This window comes from Syngnathus floridae, chromosome 1, assembly GCF_059516105.1.
Source record: "Syngnathus floridae isolate MCC-2025c chromosome 1, RoL_Sflo_1.0, whole genome shotgun sequence".
Taxonomy (NCBI): domain Eukaryota; kingdom Metazoa; phylum Chordata; class Actinopteri; order Syngnathiformes; family Syngnathidae; genus Syngnathus; species Syngnathus floridae.
The window spans coordinates 1,309,216-1,326,097 of record NC_142413.1 but is presented as its reverse complement, the minus strand read 5'-3'; the positions used below and the strand labels follow the sequence as shown (position 1 = coordinate 1,326,097).

At 43.6% G+C, this 16,882-nt stretch overlaps 2 protein-coding genes and 1 long non-coding RNA gene across 4 annotated transcripts; 1 reads left to right on the top strand and 2 right to left on the bottom strand.

The window, feature by feature from the left end:
- Positions 1–349: 349 nt before the first annotated feature.
- On the bottom strand, positions 350–4,798 carry LOC148403221 (RNA-binding protein 4.1-like). Its single transcript, XM_088368439.1, has 4 exons — positions 4,640–4,798; positions 2,582–3,015; positions 1,341–2,052; positions 350–1,266 (listed from the first exon to the last, which is right to left on the bottom strand). The coding sequence occupies exons 2-3, from the start codon at positions 2,991–2,993 to the stop codon at positions 1,349–1,351; spliced, it is 1,116 nt and encodes a 371-aa protein (XP_088224565.1). The 5' UTR covers positions 2,994–3,015; positions 4,640–4,798; the 3' UTR covers positions 350–1,266; positions 1,341–1,348.
- A 62-nt stretch (positions 4,799–4,860) lies between these two features.
- On the top strand, positions 4,861–8,624 carry LOC148403220 (uncharacterized). Its single transcript, XR_015859666.1, has 2 exons — positions 4,861–4,967; positions 7,235–8,624. It is a non-coding gene; the product is annotated as an uncharacterized LOC148403220 (long non-coding RNA).
- map4k2 (mitogen-activated protein kinase kinase kinase kinase 2) lies at positions 5,363–16,844 on the bottom strand. 2 transcript variants are annotated; one of them, XM_088381956.1, is made up of 32 exons: positions 16,451–16,844; positions 14,368–14,425; positions 14,200–14,290; positions 13,763–13,827; positions 13,569–13,624; positions 13,094–13,141; positions 12,980–13,022; positions 12,822–12,894; positions 12,527–12,658; positions 12,370–12,432; positions 12,213–12,294; positions 11,740–11,850; positions 11,577–11,655; positions 11,083–11,141; positions 10,958–11,007; positions 10,166–10,204; positions 9,812–9,845; positions 9,286–9,436; positions 9,049–9,218; positions 8,691–8,732; positions 8,511–8,595; positions 8,348–8,427; positions 8,058–8,118; positions 7,861–7,984; positions 7,721–7,779; positions 7,552–7,655; positions 7,320–7,479; positions 6,904–6,972; positions 6,742–6,828; positions 6,594–6,664; positions 6,462–6,517; positions 5,363–6,198 (listed from the first exon to the last, which is right to left on the bottom strand). In XM_088381956.1, the coding sequence occupies exons 1-32, from the start codon at positions 16,541–16,543 to the stop codon at positions 6,111–6,113; spliced, it is 2,583 nt and encodes an 860-aa protein (XP_088238082.1). In that variant the 5' UTR covers positions 16,544–16,844; the 3' UTR covers positions 5,363–6,110. The 2 variants fall into 2 exon arrangements, with proteins under 2 accessions (XP_088238082.1, XP_088238091.1); XM_088381965.1 differs by lacking the exon at positions 10,166–10,204 and having other exon boundaries at positions 16,451–16,843.
- Positions 16,845–16,882: the final 38 nt, after the last annotated feature.

Here is a 16,882-nt window from a genome sequence, read left to right as displayed (position 1 = left end):
TGTCCTGGATTCGGCTATCTGTTTGGTAATAACTTCCGGCTTCGTGAATCGGTAACCCTCCGCGTACGTTTCGGCACTAACGTCTTGTCAACGCCTCGTAGTTATGTAATTAAAATGGCGGATGCTTGTACTGAGGCCATCAGTACGTCCGCCATATTGGATGGGGCAGCTTTGCCGAGTAAATGGAATGAGCGTTATAACGCGTAGTTCTATAAAGTGCACAACGCCTCTCACAGCATGATACAGAAATACAAATCGTATTTTCACTACTACACACTAAAATTCTCTATATAGAAATGGGCGTAATTTTCCTGGGGCTTTAAAAAAAAAAAGCAAAATTGTCACCCAATTTGGTTTGGTTTTTTTTATTAAAAAACAATTGTTTTGTATGTATGTTGGTACTACCACAGCAAGTAAGAAAAATACAATATTCAACTTCACCTATATGCAAAAAAGGCACAGAAAAAAACAAATGGTGCCTCTTCACATCGTCTTTTCCCTGAGTCATTCACCCTTAAGAGTTCTTGCAACAGAAAAAAAATGTGTACCAAATCAGAAATATTCAGGTGAATGACACGTTAAATGCCTTGCTGTCACTCAATGACACTATTTCAAAGAATTGTCACTTCGGAAAGGCAAAAAGGGATATACAATTTTAATTTTGGACACACAATGAGTCAAACGTGTGGTTGGAATGTTTTTTTTTTTTTTTTTTTTTTAGGTATTACTTGTTTTCAGCTTCTACTCAAACTTGAATTTTGTGAGAATTGTAACGTGGCATTTAGATCCATTATTAATGCTAATGAAATTGCATGAGCGGTAATTTAAACAAAAAGAGAAACTTTGTGACACAACGAATGACTGAAACACATCTCAGTAACGCGAAATAGAGCCGATGAGAACATCAGTAATCACTTTTAGCCAGCAAACAAACTGAGGAAATTAATGACTACCGGTACACTACGTTTTTGTATCCTCCCGCGCATCCATAAACGTCTCAGACATAAGCCACACACTTTTTAAACACGTGATACTTCGGAAAAAAAATCAGATTTTTTTTTTGGTGAAGTTATGAAAAAAATATATTTTTAAAATCTAAATGTAAATTGAAAATATTGCAAAAGGAGCAATGTACATATTGTGAAAAAAAGAAAAACAGGACATAAATGTGACAAGAGAAAAAAGGTTGAGAGGGCAGACAAACCACGCCGTCTGATGGGAGTCTGGAAGCTTGACAAAACGACGCTCGCAGAAAAAGTCCAAGACCTACAAATGAAAAATACACATCCTTTTGTTGTTGCTTTTGCTGCCAGTTCCCACGAAGAACGTCCGAGCCTTACCGTGGACTTCAGTACGGCGCGTAGCGCTGTGCGAATTGCTCCTTGGGCCGCGGCGGCATGTAGGTGGTGCCGGGCGACAGCCGCTTGCGCTCATAACCGTAGCCCGCCGGGGCGCCGGGTAACCGGCCGATTGGGTTGTGCTCTCTCGCGTAGTAAGCGGCGGAGGGGGGTGCCGGCGCGGGCGGCGGACGCCGGTCAAACGGGTCCACGCCCGAGAACTTTGAGAGGGCAGAAGGGGGTGGGGGTGGAGGGGGAGGAGGGAGATAGGACATGCGGCGCTCCTCGAAATAACTGGAGCCGTAAGGGCGAGCTCGGTACTTCTCGTAGAAGTCGACACTAGAGTCTTGGTCAAAACCTGAAGACCTCTCACCGTACCGATCGCCCACCTCGGGGCCGGGCCTCCGAGGAGGGGGCGGCGGCGGCGGCGCCATGCCCCTGCCATAACTAGCCCGATTAAACGCAGCGCCAGGCATGTAATTAGGGGGCGCGCCGACCATTCCGTAGCCGCCTCGGCCAAAACCTTGGGGACCGCGTGGGGGGCCCCGGCCGCCGCCGAAACCTCTCATGTCGTCACCGTAGCTATTGTTGCGATCGACTGGACAGTCTTTTGACCAGTGACCATGTTTTCCGCAGACAAAGCAGCCGGTATGATCTCCCATTCCCGGGGCCGTGCGCAGCCGACTGGTGGACAGTTGTACGCTCATCAGTTTGCCTTGTAAGGAGAGAGAAGACACGCATGAGACCGGAACCGAAAAACAAGCAATACCGAGCAAGAGCGGTCAAAATTGCCGTTGCGCGGCCGGGTTGCGCTCGATACCGTCTGCTGGCCTTTCGGAACTTTTTACCCTTCGGGAAGTCTGCCTGTATTTTCTTTTTTAATCCGATCACTCGTTTTCGACAATATCATGAACGGCTTCACTCAATCTGCTCCCAAAGCTTGTGGCATCATTTAAAGTTAATTTTAGGGATCGATCGGATTCATTCCTGCTAAATATTGCGGTGAGAAAAATACTACGCATTTCGAGTTTCATGTTATGTGACGGTGGCGCTCTTTCAGTTTCGCTACTACTGTTTTCGGTCACTATTTAGCGCTTTTTAGCGGCGGTAAAAATGTCTCCTCGGAGCCCGGGTTAGTCACGCTGGCTGGCTGGCTGGGGAAAAGAGCAGCTGGGGGATTTTGGGGGTCACGAGAGCACAATCCAAGTTTACGGACGGCACGGAGCACCAAACCGAGAGGTCACCTTTGAAGGCAGTGTTGTCCAGCTTATTAATGGCTTCCATGGCATCCTCCATTCGCTCCATGTGAATAAAGGCATAGTCCTTGACTACGTCACATTCCACTACCGAGCCAAACTCTTCAAACTTGGCCTGCAAAATGTCCGCCGTGACCCCGTCGCCGAGGTTGCCCACGTGCAGCTTGGTGCTGGACTTGGGCCTGCCTTTGCTCAGCTCCACGTTCATGCGCCAGCCGTTCAGCTGGTGCTGGTTGAGGTTTTGAATGGCCTCCTCGGCCTCCGACAGGACGCTCATGTGCACAAAGCCAAAGTTCTTGACTATGTCGCACTCGGTGACTTTGCCGTACTTCTCGAAGAGGGCCCGCAGCTCCTCCACGCTGGTGTTGCAGGCCAGATTGCCGATAAAGATTTTCACCATGACTGCGGCTGTTTGCTGGATCCTGGAAGAGTCCGACATGTCATTCCCATTTGTCAGTGTAAAAATATCAAAAGCTTTTTCAAACAATTTTATAAAAATTAAACTGGGCAACCAATTTTGACAATTGATCTGAGATGCAAGTTAACTTTTCAAAATACATTTTTGCGTCTGCACTTGTTATCTCTCGAGCACATCAGCTTTTCAGAAATTCACATTGGCGTAAGACAGTAACAAACAATATTTATGAACGACGGATAACTTTTCGGAAAAGTCACAGCTATAGATTACACCTTGAATGAATTCTTATTTTGAACACGCAGACAAAACAAGGCCTCGTTAACAAACTTCAATTAAGAGTTGATCATTTCCCAAGACCTTTGACTTGCAGTCTTTTAAGCATTTCTTCCAACTTCAAAATATGTGTGGACAAATAATAGGAATAAAGCCACTTCTTAATCCGAATCTGCCATCTTACATTGACAGCTCACCCCACTTTTGGCAATTTGTAGACGCTTCCAACCCTCCAAATATTTGCTCTGGCCGCATTTCCTTACCTGTACAACTCTACATCTCAAAACACCCCCCCAAGTTCAACCAACCGGTCAGAAGATTGTCAGCACAGCACAGCACGCCCCCCTCAAACGTTCCAGGTCGGTAAACAAAGACCATGGAGGCTCGTAGGTACTTAGGAAGACCCCAATGGTACCTTCAAGACCCAGAACCTTTTCGGTATGTGAACAAACTAGCAGGGTAGATGGGGAAGTGGTTGGATTGATACCTGCAGTGTGAAAGCCCCTATTTATTGGTTTATCAGGGTTCTTTGAAGTTCCCGAACCTTTCTTTCAAAGTCAATTATATCAAGTATGTTAATTATATGCGGACTTTGGCTTTTTGGCTCGGCACACTATACTTTGTGATGCTAGTCAGCAGTTGACAATTGTTGAAATTGACAATAAAGCTGACTTTGACTTTGACACAGGGCATATTTTGACATTCATTCGTTCAAATTCATGCTAATGGGCAACTCATAACTTTATAAATTAGATGCATAAATATTACCTAATGTTTAGGAGTGTGCAGTAAGCCGGGCGCGGCTTGTCAAAAACACGCACGGGGAGACCGCCACACAGGGAGGCCGCAGCCCACATTACTCTCATGCTAGGAGGCAAACTTGCAAACCGCTCTTAAACAATGCCGCCCCGCTCTTCAAATCAGACGTGTTGAATAAACTTAGTCAGTGTTGATAAAATCTATAAAGACAAACTACGCCGAGTGGCTTTTGAAGCTATGGCGCAGTGGCTAGCGAACAAGGAGCGCTACGCAATGCTAAGCTAACAAACACGAGGGTCGCTTGTTTGAAAGTTACATTAAATCCGATCTATTCGACTCAAACATATTTAAATATATGTGGCATTCTGCTTATGAACGTGACTTGGGCGTCTACCGAGCCTCTTAAAACGAAACTAATACCGCCCCTGGAAGAATTGCGGTCCGCAAGCTTGCCGTAAAGGGGCACAATACGTGAGCGAGGCAACGTCTTACCGAGCCAGTCAAGGTCGGTGTGGGTTGGTCAGAGCGGGAGACTATTAAATATCAAGCAAGGCTGAGTTATAAATTGCATGTTTAATGTAAAACGCCAAACTTACCGATGTCAAAGAATATAGGCCGTGGCGCCAATGAATAAGAAGTGAAATGGCGCCTACTATGAAGCACCAATGCTGCGTTTCACTCTTTCCCTGTTTGTGACTCAACGCCACAAAGGGACGTTGCTGCCCCCTATTGGTCACAAAAGGGACTATTCTCGCTTCGAAAGCGACGGCCTTGATGACGTTTGTTTTAATCACAGATTCACAGTCGATATGTACTAATTCCATTTCGCCTCATACGGTGCTAATTAATACGACTTTAATTAACTGCGCTTGAGAGGAAAAAAGAACCTTTAACTCTTCAGTATAGAGCACTTTCAAAAAAATGGTAAATATTCTATGATATTATGTATTAGATTTAGGACCGCACAACAATGATTTAATGTTTGAAACATCTTATATATATTTTGAACTTTTTTGAAAAAAACAATGACCTAAAACAGTCATAGAAAAGTGTGAACATTGTGAATATCCATGGTATGCATTTGTGATTTTTTTTTTGAGGAATATGAAAATAATATTAAATTATATAATATTCCTGACAGCTACAGTTGATAAGAATCAAAGGTTTCCATTGGATTCCATAAAAAATGCATTTTTGACCCACTTATGGGAGTTTGGTGTTGTAATGCAAAAACTACAATTTCTTAAAATGTATAAAAGGTAAGTTAAATATTTAAATGCCATTATGTCAAAAACATGTTTTTTGAGGAATACCTGGAATATGAAAAGATAACTTTTTATTACATTTTTTACCAACTTAAGGGTTAAAATGATATCAAACCTGCAAGTGAAAACATCTTTGTACTTATGTAGAAATAAAAACAGGTTTATTTCCTGTGTGATGCAATGTACAATATTCCGTTCTAGGTCCAAATTTCAACCATCGTTGTGACACAATCTCTGTCGAGGTTACTAGTGACATTAAAACAAGAACATTTTCTCATATAAAATACATGTATGTACAAGCATAGTGTACAAATGTTATAAATTTATCAACAATTACCCTCGAAACATGGTTACATGCAAATAATATTCAAGTATCTCTGGGATAGGTGTTGAGCTATACAGTGCATGTTCCATAAATAATAGTTATATTCTACAAAAAATAAAAGACTTTTAGCGTAGTGGAATATACCTTACAACTTAATGGTGTTCTCTCAGTCGCAAGTTGTCCATGTTTTGTTCAGTAAATTCTAATAAATACCTACCGCCGTTTAGCATTAGCCTCAGCTCCCCGTCTAATAAAATGACAACAATTTCTTCATATTTAAATAAACCGTATGAAGTACTCGGCGTGATTCGGTCTTGTGCGATAGTGATTGCGTTGTTGTTTTTCTGGATCTGGAAATAAAAGAATGTGGCTCCAGTATTGCTACCATGTTTCCGGGCAGTACATTCAAGTTAAATTCCATATTGCCAACAAGGACAAATGGCTGAAAATACTTTTTATACTTGCTCCAGAAAAAATTTAATAACTGCTTTCATGGCCTGTCAAAATGTAGACGTTACTCAGCGCTGAGGGCTCGTCGGTCGGTGTGCTCTGAAGGATGATGTCTCTAGGGAAGAAAAAAAAAAAATAACTCAAAGGAGACATTCCGAAGTACCTTGAGGACAGTGATTTAAAAAAAAAAAAGTCGAGATTAAATTTCAACCTCGTTACTTACTGTACATACTGGAATAGGATGATGACCAACGGCGAGTTTGCAAACTAGCTTAGCGTTAACTAGAATTAGGCTAGTAGCAATATGAATATAGCAACTTTACTCTCCTAATAAAAAACAAACATTTTTTTCTTTTATAGAAAGGAGTGCTCACATACCTGTTTGTTCCCAAAACTCGAAATACTCGAGTCTTGTCTGTAATTTCTTGTGTTACCTGCAAATCGAGGAGAATGTGAGCGATTTATACGCTGACGGTGTGGTTGTAGCAAAACACGTCGAGCCTCCATCACCTCGTTTGAGTGAAAGCTCCTTCCTTTCAGGCCGTGCTTCCAAAAAGCCAGCACACTGTCCTGCAAGCAAACTGCAACAAATGGAAATCAAACACGTTGACAAGTTTCAAATCACCTTTTTGTAAATGATAGTTGGTTTTTTTTTTACCGAGAGTTTCAATGGGGAAGTCAAACACCATTTCAGCAGCGAGCTCCTTGGATGGAAGGCCTTGTAGGTTTACAATCTTCACGCTTTCTGTAGTGTCAAAAGTTACATTTCACAAATGACCGACAAGATTTGATCGGCAAGTCAAAAACGAAGGTGACTTACTTTCGAATGCGATGAGAACGCTGTCTCGGTCCAACTGGGTGACCTGTACGGCCTTGACGGCCCCGTTTTCTATAAAGGAACATTCAGAATGAATTTTCTGTGCTTTCCAGATTTTGAATTTTCCACCATTGAAGTCATCAAGCATTTATTTATTTATTTATTTTCATTCCTTTTTTTCATTTATTTTGAGGAGGTTGCGTCTTAAAATCTGATTATATATTTTTAAATGTTTACTTATTTATTTTCATTCATTTAAGTCATTTATTTATTTATTTGGGGGGTTTGCATCTTAAAATCTGATTATATATTTTTAAATGTTCTTTCTATCCAGATTTGAGAGCTGACAACCTTGCTGTCTTCCTGGAGAGACCTTCAATGCTCTTTTTTTTTTTTAACCCAGAAAGTCGCATCCATACCGGGCTCTGAAATGGGCGTCCCGTTCAGCTCGACGATATCAAACTTGAGGTTGCCGTCGGCGCAGTCCCTCACCCCCACGCACAACTGGGGGAATTCGTCGGTGACCAAAACCAGCAGCTCAAATATAGCCAGGCTGTCGGGGAGCTTCGTTGCGAGGTGCTACGAACAGAACGGAAGACGTTAACTCAAAACGCTCTGAGCTTCCACTCTGGCAATAAAGAAGCTGCGAACCTTGAGGTGCATGAACTTTTGGAGGGGCTCGTACCACAAGAGCAGAACGAGGCCGGACGGAACGGCTCCGCATAAAAAAGTACTGTCCGTGTACGGGTTTCGAGCTGGAACACAAACGTCGAGATGAGACGTGACCCAGACAAGACGTCCGGCACGGCACGGGCCTTACCGACACTGCACCTCCTGCATCCTTTTGTGTCGGGGATCTTCACGGATAAGGCAAACTTTCTGAGGAGACAACAGAAGCCCCAAAAAAAAAAGACTTTCTAGGTCGAATCGTCACGGCCATATGAAATCACGAGGTCCTACCGAGTGCCGATCTTGTCGGTGAAACGGCTGGTGCCGAGCGACAGACTGCCGTGTTTTTTCGACAAATGTCCCTTCTGCTCAAACAGGGCGCTCAGACTGTGGGAATAAAGCTGGGACGATTTTCCTGTCGTGAAACGGGGCGGGGGGGTGAGAGCAGACCCGGGATACTTTGCGGAGAGTTTGCGCAAAGGCCTTACCTGACACTGACATCAGCACATTGTTCATCACGTACAGCCATGTGCATCGCTGGGGGAACAGCTGTGTGAGGAGAACAAGACCACACCACAAGTCACGCAGTGTGTTTCAGGAAAAAAAAAAAAAAAATTCACCCCCCCAAAAAATATATATGTATATTTATTATTATTATTTACAATGAACATGTGATACAGCATCTATATAAATATACATATAATTTTTATTATTTATTTATTCATTTATTTTCACTGAACATGTGATAGGGCAGGGCAACATGATGTCATTTCTGTACCTTCTCCAGTGTATCTTCATGAAGTTCATTCAGGTTGAGTGTGTAGATTCCCTCCTCTGCCCCAAGAATCAGATACTGGTCTGGGATGGAGAGAGAGAGAGCAGGGCCGTCAGCGCTCATCGACTTTTGTGTTGCACAACTTAAAACGATATGAAAAGTGGACCTCTCGTCCTGGGAAAAATCCAGGTGACGGCACAGTGGATTTTGAGAGGGCAGCCGTTGAAGACTTTGGAAAAGCAAGCCCCCATCTGTGGGGAAAAATAAAATTTCAATCATAGTTACATTTTTTTTGCATTTATGAGCTCAAAGCAACTTGTGTGTTAGGGTTAGTTTTGCCACTTACATGCACTTGAGGGGTGGGAGGAAGTCCATGAAAATCTGCCCTCTGACAAAAAGGTACGAAAAACACGGGAAGGCCTCATTTAAAACGCACGAGATGTTTTCCAAACACATTTAAAACATACTGAAATGCACTTTAGATGATTCTTGGTGGTATTCTGTCTAAATGTTTGTGTCCAAATCCCCGTTGCTTCCAAAACGTCAACTGATGCTAATCGCTAGCATATTAGCATTGTCAGTCTCAGGAGCACAAACCATGAAATGAGGGAACACGTTTGAACTCGAAATCTTGATCAAAACTAATTAGGAATTAAAAGTTAGCTTATAAGACAAATATAAATATAGCCATGTTTTAAACTCACAGATTCCTCCGTCTTTTTCCTGAGTGTGCTCCATTCAGGTGAGAGGGGAGTCTCTTTTTCAGCGCTGGATTTCCTCCTCTCTGTCGTCACAGCACCCCCCGCTGGCAGACACGGGTCACTGCAGCGCTGCCTGATGTCCTGTGTGGCCGAGCACCGGGCCAAGACGGCGGCTAAGAGACGGATGGCGACAGAGTCACGACCGGCGAGTGGCGCACAGGCGCCATGACGGGGCCGTACCGGTCGAGTCGGGCGCAATGGAAGCGTCCGGGCCCAGCGTACAGCTCGGCCTCTCCGTCACGTCTTTGTCCCCGCCTGCGTTGACGCTTAAAGAGCAAAATGCGGGCAGGGAGGCGGTCGTGGGACTGAATAGACCACTCTTCCTTCCTCCCTAGAACGGCCAATGAAAGACGACATCATTCTACCGTGTATTCACCAGTAAGAGGCTGACAAAGCCGCAGAGATTTTTGCCAGTCAGAGAAAATCGATTTTCCATGATCATTTTGGGACAAAACAATGATCCAATCAGAGCAATTTTCTATATAAGAAATGAAATTATTAGATTATTATTATTAATATACATATATAATTTTTAATAAGAAATTGACCAACCAAAAACAGCCTGAAAAGGGGAATTCTGACCCAAATAAAAGGACGTTCAAGATTATTAAAAGAAGAAAAAAATGACATGGGACTTCTAGAGGTATGCAAAAAAGAAAAAAATAATTATGACAGAATTTTTGTGTGCATGTAGTTCATCACTCACATCAGTAGATGGCGCCCTCTTTATGGTTAAACTCCTGAAAAAAAGAAAACCCGATCAAGCTCTCATCACCAAGCGAGCGTCGGGATTAGGCGAAAGTCGGATGACGTGACCGTGACGATCGAAAGCCAAACACACATGGGGAAGGACGAGCACGTCGACACACTCACACGCACAGCCGGGAAACAAACCAGTGGGTTTGCGGGGAATCGCAAAATCCAGATTATGGATAAACAGGGTGGCATTTTTAGGATTAGGAGGAGGAGCTAAACACAAACCCACTGGATGAGCTCAGGGACCTGCTGTTTTGCATGACAAAATGGGAGGGGCGAGCTGGAGAGGATGGGCGTGGCCTACCTCAGCTGCAAAGCTTGCTCCACACATTCCAGCAGGCTCCTGCAACAGGAAGACCTGCTGTTTATCTGGCCAGAGGCCTCGGCGGCCCACAACAATGGCGGGGAAGGAACCGGGGCGGCGCGCCCCGACACGCCAATTGGTCTTCAAAGAAAATTTGGTCGACGCCGAAGTATAGACAAAGGCTAAGTGACCATTTCAAGCAGCAATTACTTTTTTTTTTGCAGTTTTGGGAGGTAAATGGTTAAATATTAATGCTATCTTTGCCTTGTGTTTGGATGTGTTATTGTAAAATAACTAAATATAAAGAATCACCAAAAATCTGCCCAAGAATCAAAATCTGCATTATAGTGCCTCAAGTGGTCAGCATGTGCACAGCAGAAGGAGCAGCACTATGGCCAACAAATTCAATAAAATGGCACATTGGCTGCCTCACAGATGGGAATAATAGATTTGTTACTGTTTTTTACTTGGTAAAATAAATAAATAAAATAATTGCAATACTGTTGCAATCCTTGTTTTAAATAATTTATTATTTTTAAAAGCATATATATTTCCCATACACTATTATTATTATAATCATTATAGTTATAATTATTAAAATTATTATAATTATTATTTCAGGGCTGCTGGAACAGATGAATGGCATTTGTGGCATTCATTCATTTCAGTGGGGTGAGCTGATGTGAGTTCCGCCTATAACTACAGGGCTGCTCGGTTTGACACACTTTGCATTTCAAATTCAAACAGAAAAAAAAAAAAAAGATTCCCATACGACACGGAAAAGCGTCTTACGGTGAGTCGTCTTCATCCCCAGACAAGCTCCAGTCGTCGTCGTACGAGCTCTGTTGGGGAGAAAACGACGCCGTTAGCTCGGGTACGTGATTATTTATTTATGTATCAATCAGCGGAGCGGTTACCAGATCAGGATAAGGTTCCGTGACTTTCCTCAGCGGTGGCCCAAACGTCACTTGGCCAACTACAAAAAAAAAATAATAATAATAAACACAATAGTATGGAGCAGAAGACACGACAATTGAAATTTGACGTTATGAAGTCAACACCCGATTCATTGGTAGTTTGAAACTGGATTGAGACGCCGATTAAGAGCGTGCGAGTATAAAAGTAGCAGTGTGTGTCAGACACGCTATTGGCATGTGGTTTGTGCCATCCACCGAGCAGGCCTCGCAACCCGCATGTATGGACGAGGGCGGGCGGCCGGCCAGCCGACTGACTGAGGGCCTTTTGTCCTTCCTCGACCGCATCGTGAAGATGACGTCATTGGATGTCCAGACAAGGAAAGCCACTCTTTGTTGCCGTCAAGACATCCGGTTACGCGCCGCCAATTCTCAACGCTCGATAAATGAATCCCAACTAAATGACGGAATTTTAAAAAAAAAAGATTCCCACTCACATTGTTCTTCAGACACGGTTCTCTCGACAGGTAGGTGTTTCCCTGCCGAGCGGATCTTGTCCGGAGCTTGGAGACCGATCTGTCGACAGTGTACATGCTAAGAACGCTAGCCGTTTGCTATCGTTTAGCGGGCGGGAGTGTCCGCCGAGCTGCGGCGGCTGACCTCCAGCTCGTTGTCGTCCATGTTGTGCGAGGCGTGCAGCTCGGGGTTGTTGGCGGTGTCCAGCAGCTCCATGACCAGCTTGCGGGTCAGCAATTGTGTCACGAACGGATGCTGGAAGAAAAGAAGATGGATGGATGGATGGAGACTAGATGGATGGATGGATGGATGGATGGATGGATGGATGGATGGATGGATGGATGGATGGATGGATGGATGGATGGATGGATGGATGGATGGATGGATGGATGGATGGATGGATGGATGGATGGATGGATGGATGGATACTCGATAGATAGATAGATAGATAGATAGATAGATAGATAGATAGATAGATAGATAGATAGATAGATAGATAGATAGATAGATAGATAGATAGATAGATAGATAGATAGATAGATAGATAGATAGATAGATAGATAGATAGATAGATAGATAGATAGATAGATAGATAGATAGATAGATAGATAGATCACCTGCAGTAGCGTCTCAGCGGACGGCCTTTTCCGAGGATTTTTGATGAGCGCCATCTTGACGAAGCTTTGGAAACCCGGCGACCTGCGGCGCCATCGCAAAAAGCCGGACGATCCAAGACCAATTGTGAAAGTATGAGGAGCGGTCGTTTAAACGTACCATTTGGCTTTTTCCTTCAGTTTTGGTGGTTGGAAGCTGCTCTTGGACATCAGCATCAAAGCTCTACAAAAGGAGCAAGTGGATGTTGCTGACAAAGAAAAACCCGCACGTGGCTGCACGGCACAAGTTGTGGTTTGCTTCTCCGCTGCGGTCTGACCTCATCGGGTGGAGGTCGAACATGGGGGGCTGGAGCTCGGCCAGTTCGATGGCGGTGATACCCACGGCCCAGATGTCGCACAGGTGGTTGTAGCCGCCCTTCTTCTCCACTGCCGCCACCTCTGGAGCCATCCTGCACGCATGCAGACCAGTTTCTGATTCCGGAGTTCCTCAAGGTAGCGTTCGAGGGGCACTTTGGTTTTCTTTTTACACACCACTGTGTCATCATTGAATTTTTCTGCCCAATGATGGTGAATATTCCTAACTTCTTCTTGCACTTAATCGAATGCCCTTACCAGTAGGGCGTCCCGATGAACGACTTCCTTTTGGCCACAGAGGCGCTGATCTCTGCCGCCACCCCGAAATCCGCTACAAAACACACGCACGCAAAATTGACGACCAGCCAGTCTGATTATTTGCGACAAAGCAAGCATGCGTCCGGATCTTCACCGACCCAATTTGACATCTCCTCGCTCCGTCAAAAGAATGTTGGCGCCCTGGAGAGAGACATTCCGTTTGAATGCGTGATCAGACAAAGACTTACGTTACGCAACGCAGCTCGCCTTACCTTGATGTCTCGATGCATTTTGCCCGTTTCATGCAAGTGGTACAAACCCTACGAGACATAAAAGGATATTCAATCGCAAAGTCCTCCGTTTGATTGCAATTCCACAATCGACCACTAGATGGCGGCACAGTAATTAGTTCGAGGCAGTCAATTTGGACGGCTAAGTATTTCAGCATGAACGCTTCATTGAATGTGAATGACGAAGAGACTAATTTAAAGGGAACGGACTTTTTTGTTAAGTCACGTGACTGTCTTCAAAGTGAACCGTGGCTTAAACCGGGCGACACGAAACCTTTGACCAGCGTCACCCGTAATGACGGAACACAATGCCGGTTTCTCGGCACTTTGTTGAGGGTTGAACGTGCTACTGAGCTGTCCTGTCCTATGTCTGGCGGCAAACATGAGTCACCGTGCTGGCGGCCAAGCAGAGGAGAGTTCACAGCCTGTCATGTAATACAATCAACAAAAAGATTACCTGGAGGGTTTCTCTGCACACATATGCAATCTGTTTCTCCTTTAATGGGCCTGTCACTTTAGGGGAAAAACACAAAAATGAAAATAAAATAAATAGATATAAACAAATCATTAAATAAATAAAATAAATAAATAGAACTACAGCAAATAAACAAATAATTCCATTTAAAAAAATACAGCTGTATCTTTTTATACCGTGGTAGATGTCCTGAAGAGAGCCTCCCCCACAGTATTCCATGCAGATCCACAGTTTGGTGTTCCTGGCCGAGAATATCAACAGTTTGCTTAACTTCACAATAAAGAAAAAAAATGATATGCACACTTTTAAAGTAATACAATAGAAAAAAAACTGTTTCAGCAGAAAAAGCGTCACATAGGGCTGATTCCTCTTTACAGAAAGCAAATCTTGTCTTTTTTTTCCAAAACGGACAAAATTATAAGTGCCAAATATATAAAGTACTATAAAACGAACCTGGACGTGTCGCTTTCTGTCGGCAGTAGGATAAATGAGGATTTTGCCTTCAGTAATATTCAGGAAAAAATACTGCCTGTCTCCAATCGACATCACTCAAGAATTATAGCTTGCCATTTGATGCTTTTCAATTTTGTGTGTGTGTTTTGATGCCAAATACCTGTGGTAGCTGCCAAAGTAGGCCACGATGTTCTTGTGCTTGCATTCCCTCATCATGGTGATTTCCTGCTGGATGGACGTGATGTCATCACCTGGACAAGTGAAAACGCTTTAAAGTCAGGTCGGGAAGCCGCGCGGATTGCATCGTTCGCCAAAAGTTACGACTGACATGGGTCCAGCTTGACGATCTTGATGGCGGCCAGTTCCGATGTGCGGATGTTGCGAGCCTGCAGTCGGATGAAAAAAAAATTAGGAATTCAAGTCTTCGGCAATAGTCAATAATATTGTTGTTTTACTAATTATAAATAATCCTATCATAATAAAGTCACGAAAATTTAATCAAATCAAATAGTACATTTAATTATTATTGTTCTATATAAACTAAGTAAGTATTGGCTAAATTTATAAATATTAATGTGTTTTAAGCATTTTTATTTGCACTAAATAAATCAACCAATCAAATAAAACAAAACGTGAAAGGTGCTGGTAAAATAAATTATTCAAATATTTTTTTATCATATAACATAGCAATTACATTTTTAAATTATTCAAATCATATTTTTTTATCATATAATATACATTTTTCAAGCATATATATTGGTTATTGTAATTTTACCCTGCCATAATTCGGCATAAGCGTTGGCCTAAAATACGCTAAGTGTTAAGAAGACACAAACCACATGACAGACAACGTCTACAACAAGCTACAAATAATGCGTTTGCGCCAACATCTGAAACGTGGGCATGGCCACAACGGAAATTCAGTTGTGGTTTCAGGTCGCGTTGTTGTTACGGACAAGTTCAAAGGGCGCGAGCGTCTCGGAAGCACATCAACCCGCGCCAAAATAACGACCCGGGATGAGGGATGGCGGCCTTCTGGCTTTCACATCTGGCCTGGCACGCAGCCGTGACGTAGTGTTTTAACACTGGCATCCATCCGCACAACGTCAAATACACGTTGACTTCCTGTTTTCCTTCCTGTTCGAGCACCGCACTTCCTGTGAGCAATTGAGAGACGCAATCTATCGCCTGGGTTGCTTTACAGTAGAGCACACCCAATTCCATATACTGTCTGTATATACATCAACATGAGGGCGTCCCAACAGTCTCGCCGTGGCTCACGTGACCTCAGAGCATCATAAACTGAAGGAAGACACTGTCACACGTCCGGAGGTGGACACCCTTTTTTTTTTTTTTCTCACGCGTTTTTGCCTCCCACCGAGGCGAAAGCGAGCCATTGTCCTCGACTGGACACCCTTCTATGTCTCCATTCTGCAGACGTGACACAAGGCCGAGGGAAGTCGAAGGGAGTGACATTTAACGAATGAGTTCATTCACATTTTGAAACATTTGTAAATGTCCTCATTTACAAATTAATCAATCATCCCTCATTTCCATGGCTGTTTGTTGATTATGGTAATAATACACAGAATATCAGATCCAGCTCAAGGTCCATGTAAATGATGCATTAGTACTTTTTTGTCCCAAGTAGCACATATTTGGCATACTAGTTGACACAAGTGAAGCAAAATTGAAAATAGATATTCAGCATAATGTACAACTCTTCACTGAGTATTATTTTTTTGACTAATACAAGCTATTTTGTACACTCGTAACAATAATGTGTGAGGTCAAACCGTACACTAGTTGACACAAATAATTTAAATATAAACTAGAAGCACTAGTTAGTATGTAGTGGCGCAGTTGTGTCTCATTCATAACATTTACTTGTCCTACTAGTATGCCAAAGTTGTTCCACCAATGTGTAGAAACCAGTTCTACGACCGCACCTGATTGTCTTTGGTGAAATGACAACTCGTTAGAGGATTTATTCAATATCTTTGCTACCCATTTTTAGGCTCCATTTACTAGTTACACTCAAGTGAGGCAAAACTGTACGAGTGAAATGTCGGAGGCGTTCACTGGCAAGAGTTTAAAATGTCACTCGCGACACACTTGGCAAGTCGCTTTATACACGTAACCAGTTGAGATGAACTGTGCTCCAGCCAAATTCAGACATTCTGCCTCCGATTCATCATCAATGGAGAAAACTTCTCCTTTTTTTTAGTCTAAATCACTCCTCACTGTGCGCAAAAAGGGCGTACCTAATGATGTGTCTTCAATGGTTGTGCGGGAAGTGGCAAAGCATCAGTGGGAGGGTTAAAGCAAGTTTTGCGTCGCTTCATTTTCTTAGCACACTATTTTTCGTGGTCATAAAATGCATCCAAACTCCAAGAAGGTCAAAGTCTCACCTTGAAAACGTCCCCGTAGGTGCCGCACCCGATCCGGTGGATGAGCTCGTAGTCGTCCAACGGGTCGAGGAATGACACCCCGATTTGCTCCATGTTGGCTGACTGGTTGGCTGTCGTGGTTGCTGTTGCCGCCGCCGCTGTTGCTGCTGCTGCTGGCACCTTCGGGTGCGCGGGAGCTTTTTGTGTCTAGGCGGCGCACATGCCGCTTCGCTGCTCCTAACGCCGAGGACAAAGAACAGCAATTGGAGGCCCCCCTCCAAAGATGATGAAGGAAGGGAAAAAAAAAAAAAAGACACGGAAACAAACGAGTTTTAAAGAAACACGCGCGCGACTCTCCACGTCCACGCTGCGTCGAAGGAAAACCTGCTGGAGTCCAACGTGGATGAGCAAAACAAAAACACACGTTTGGGGGGAAAAAAATGGCCACCAATA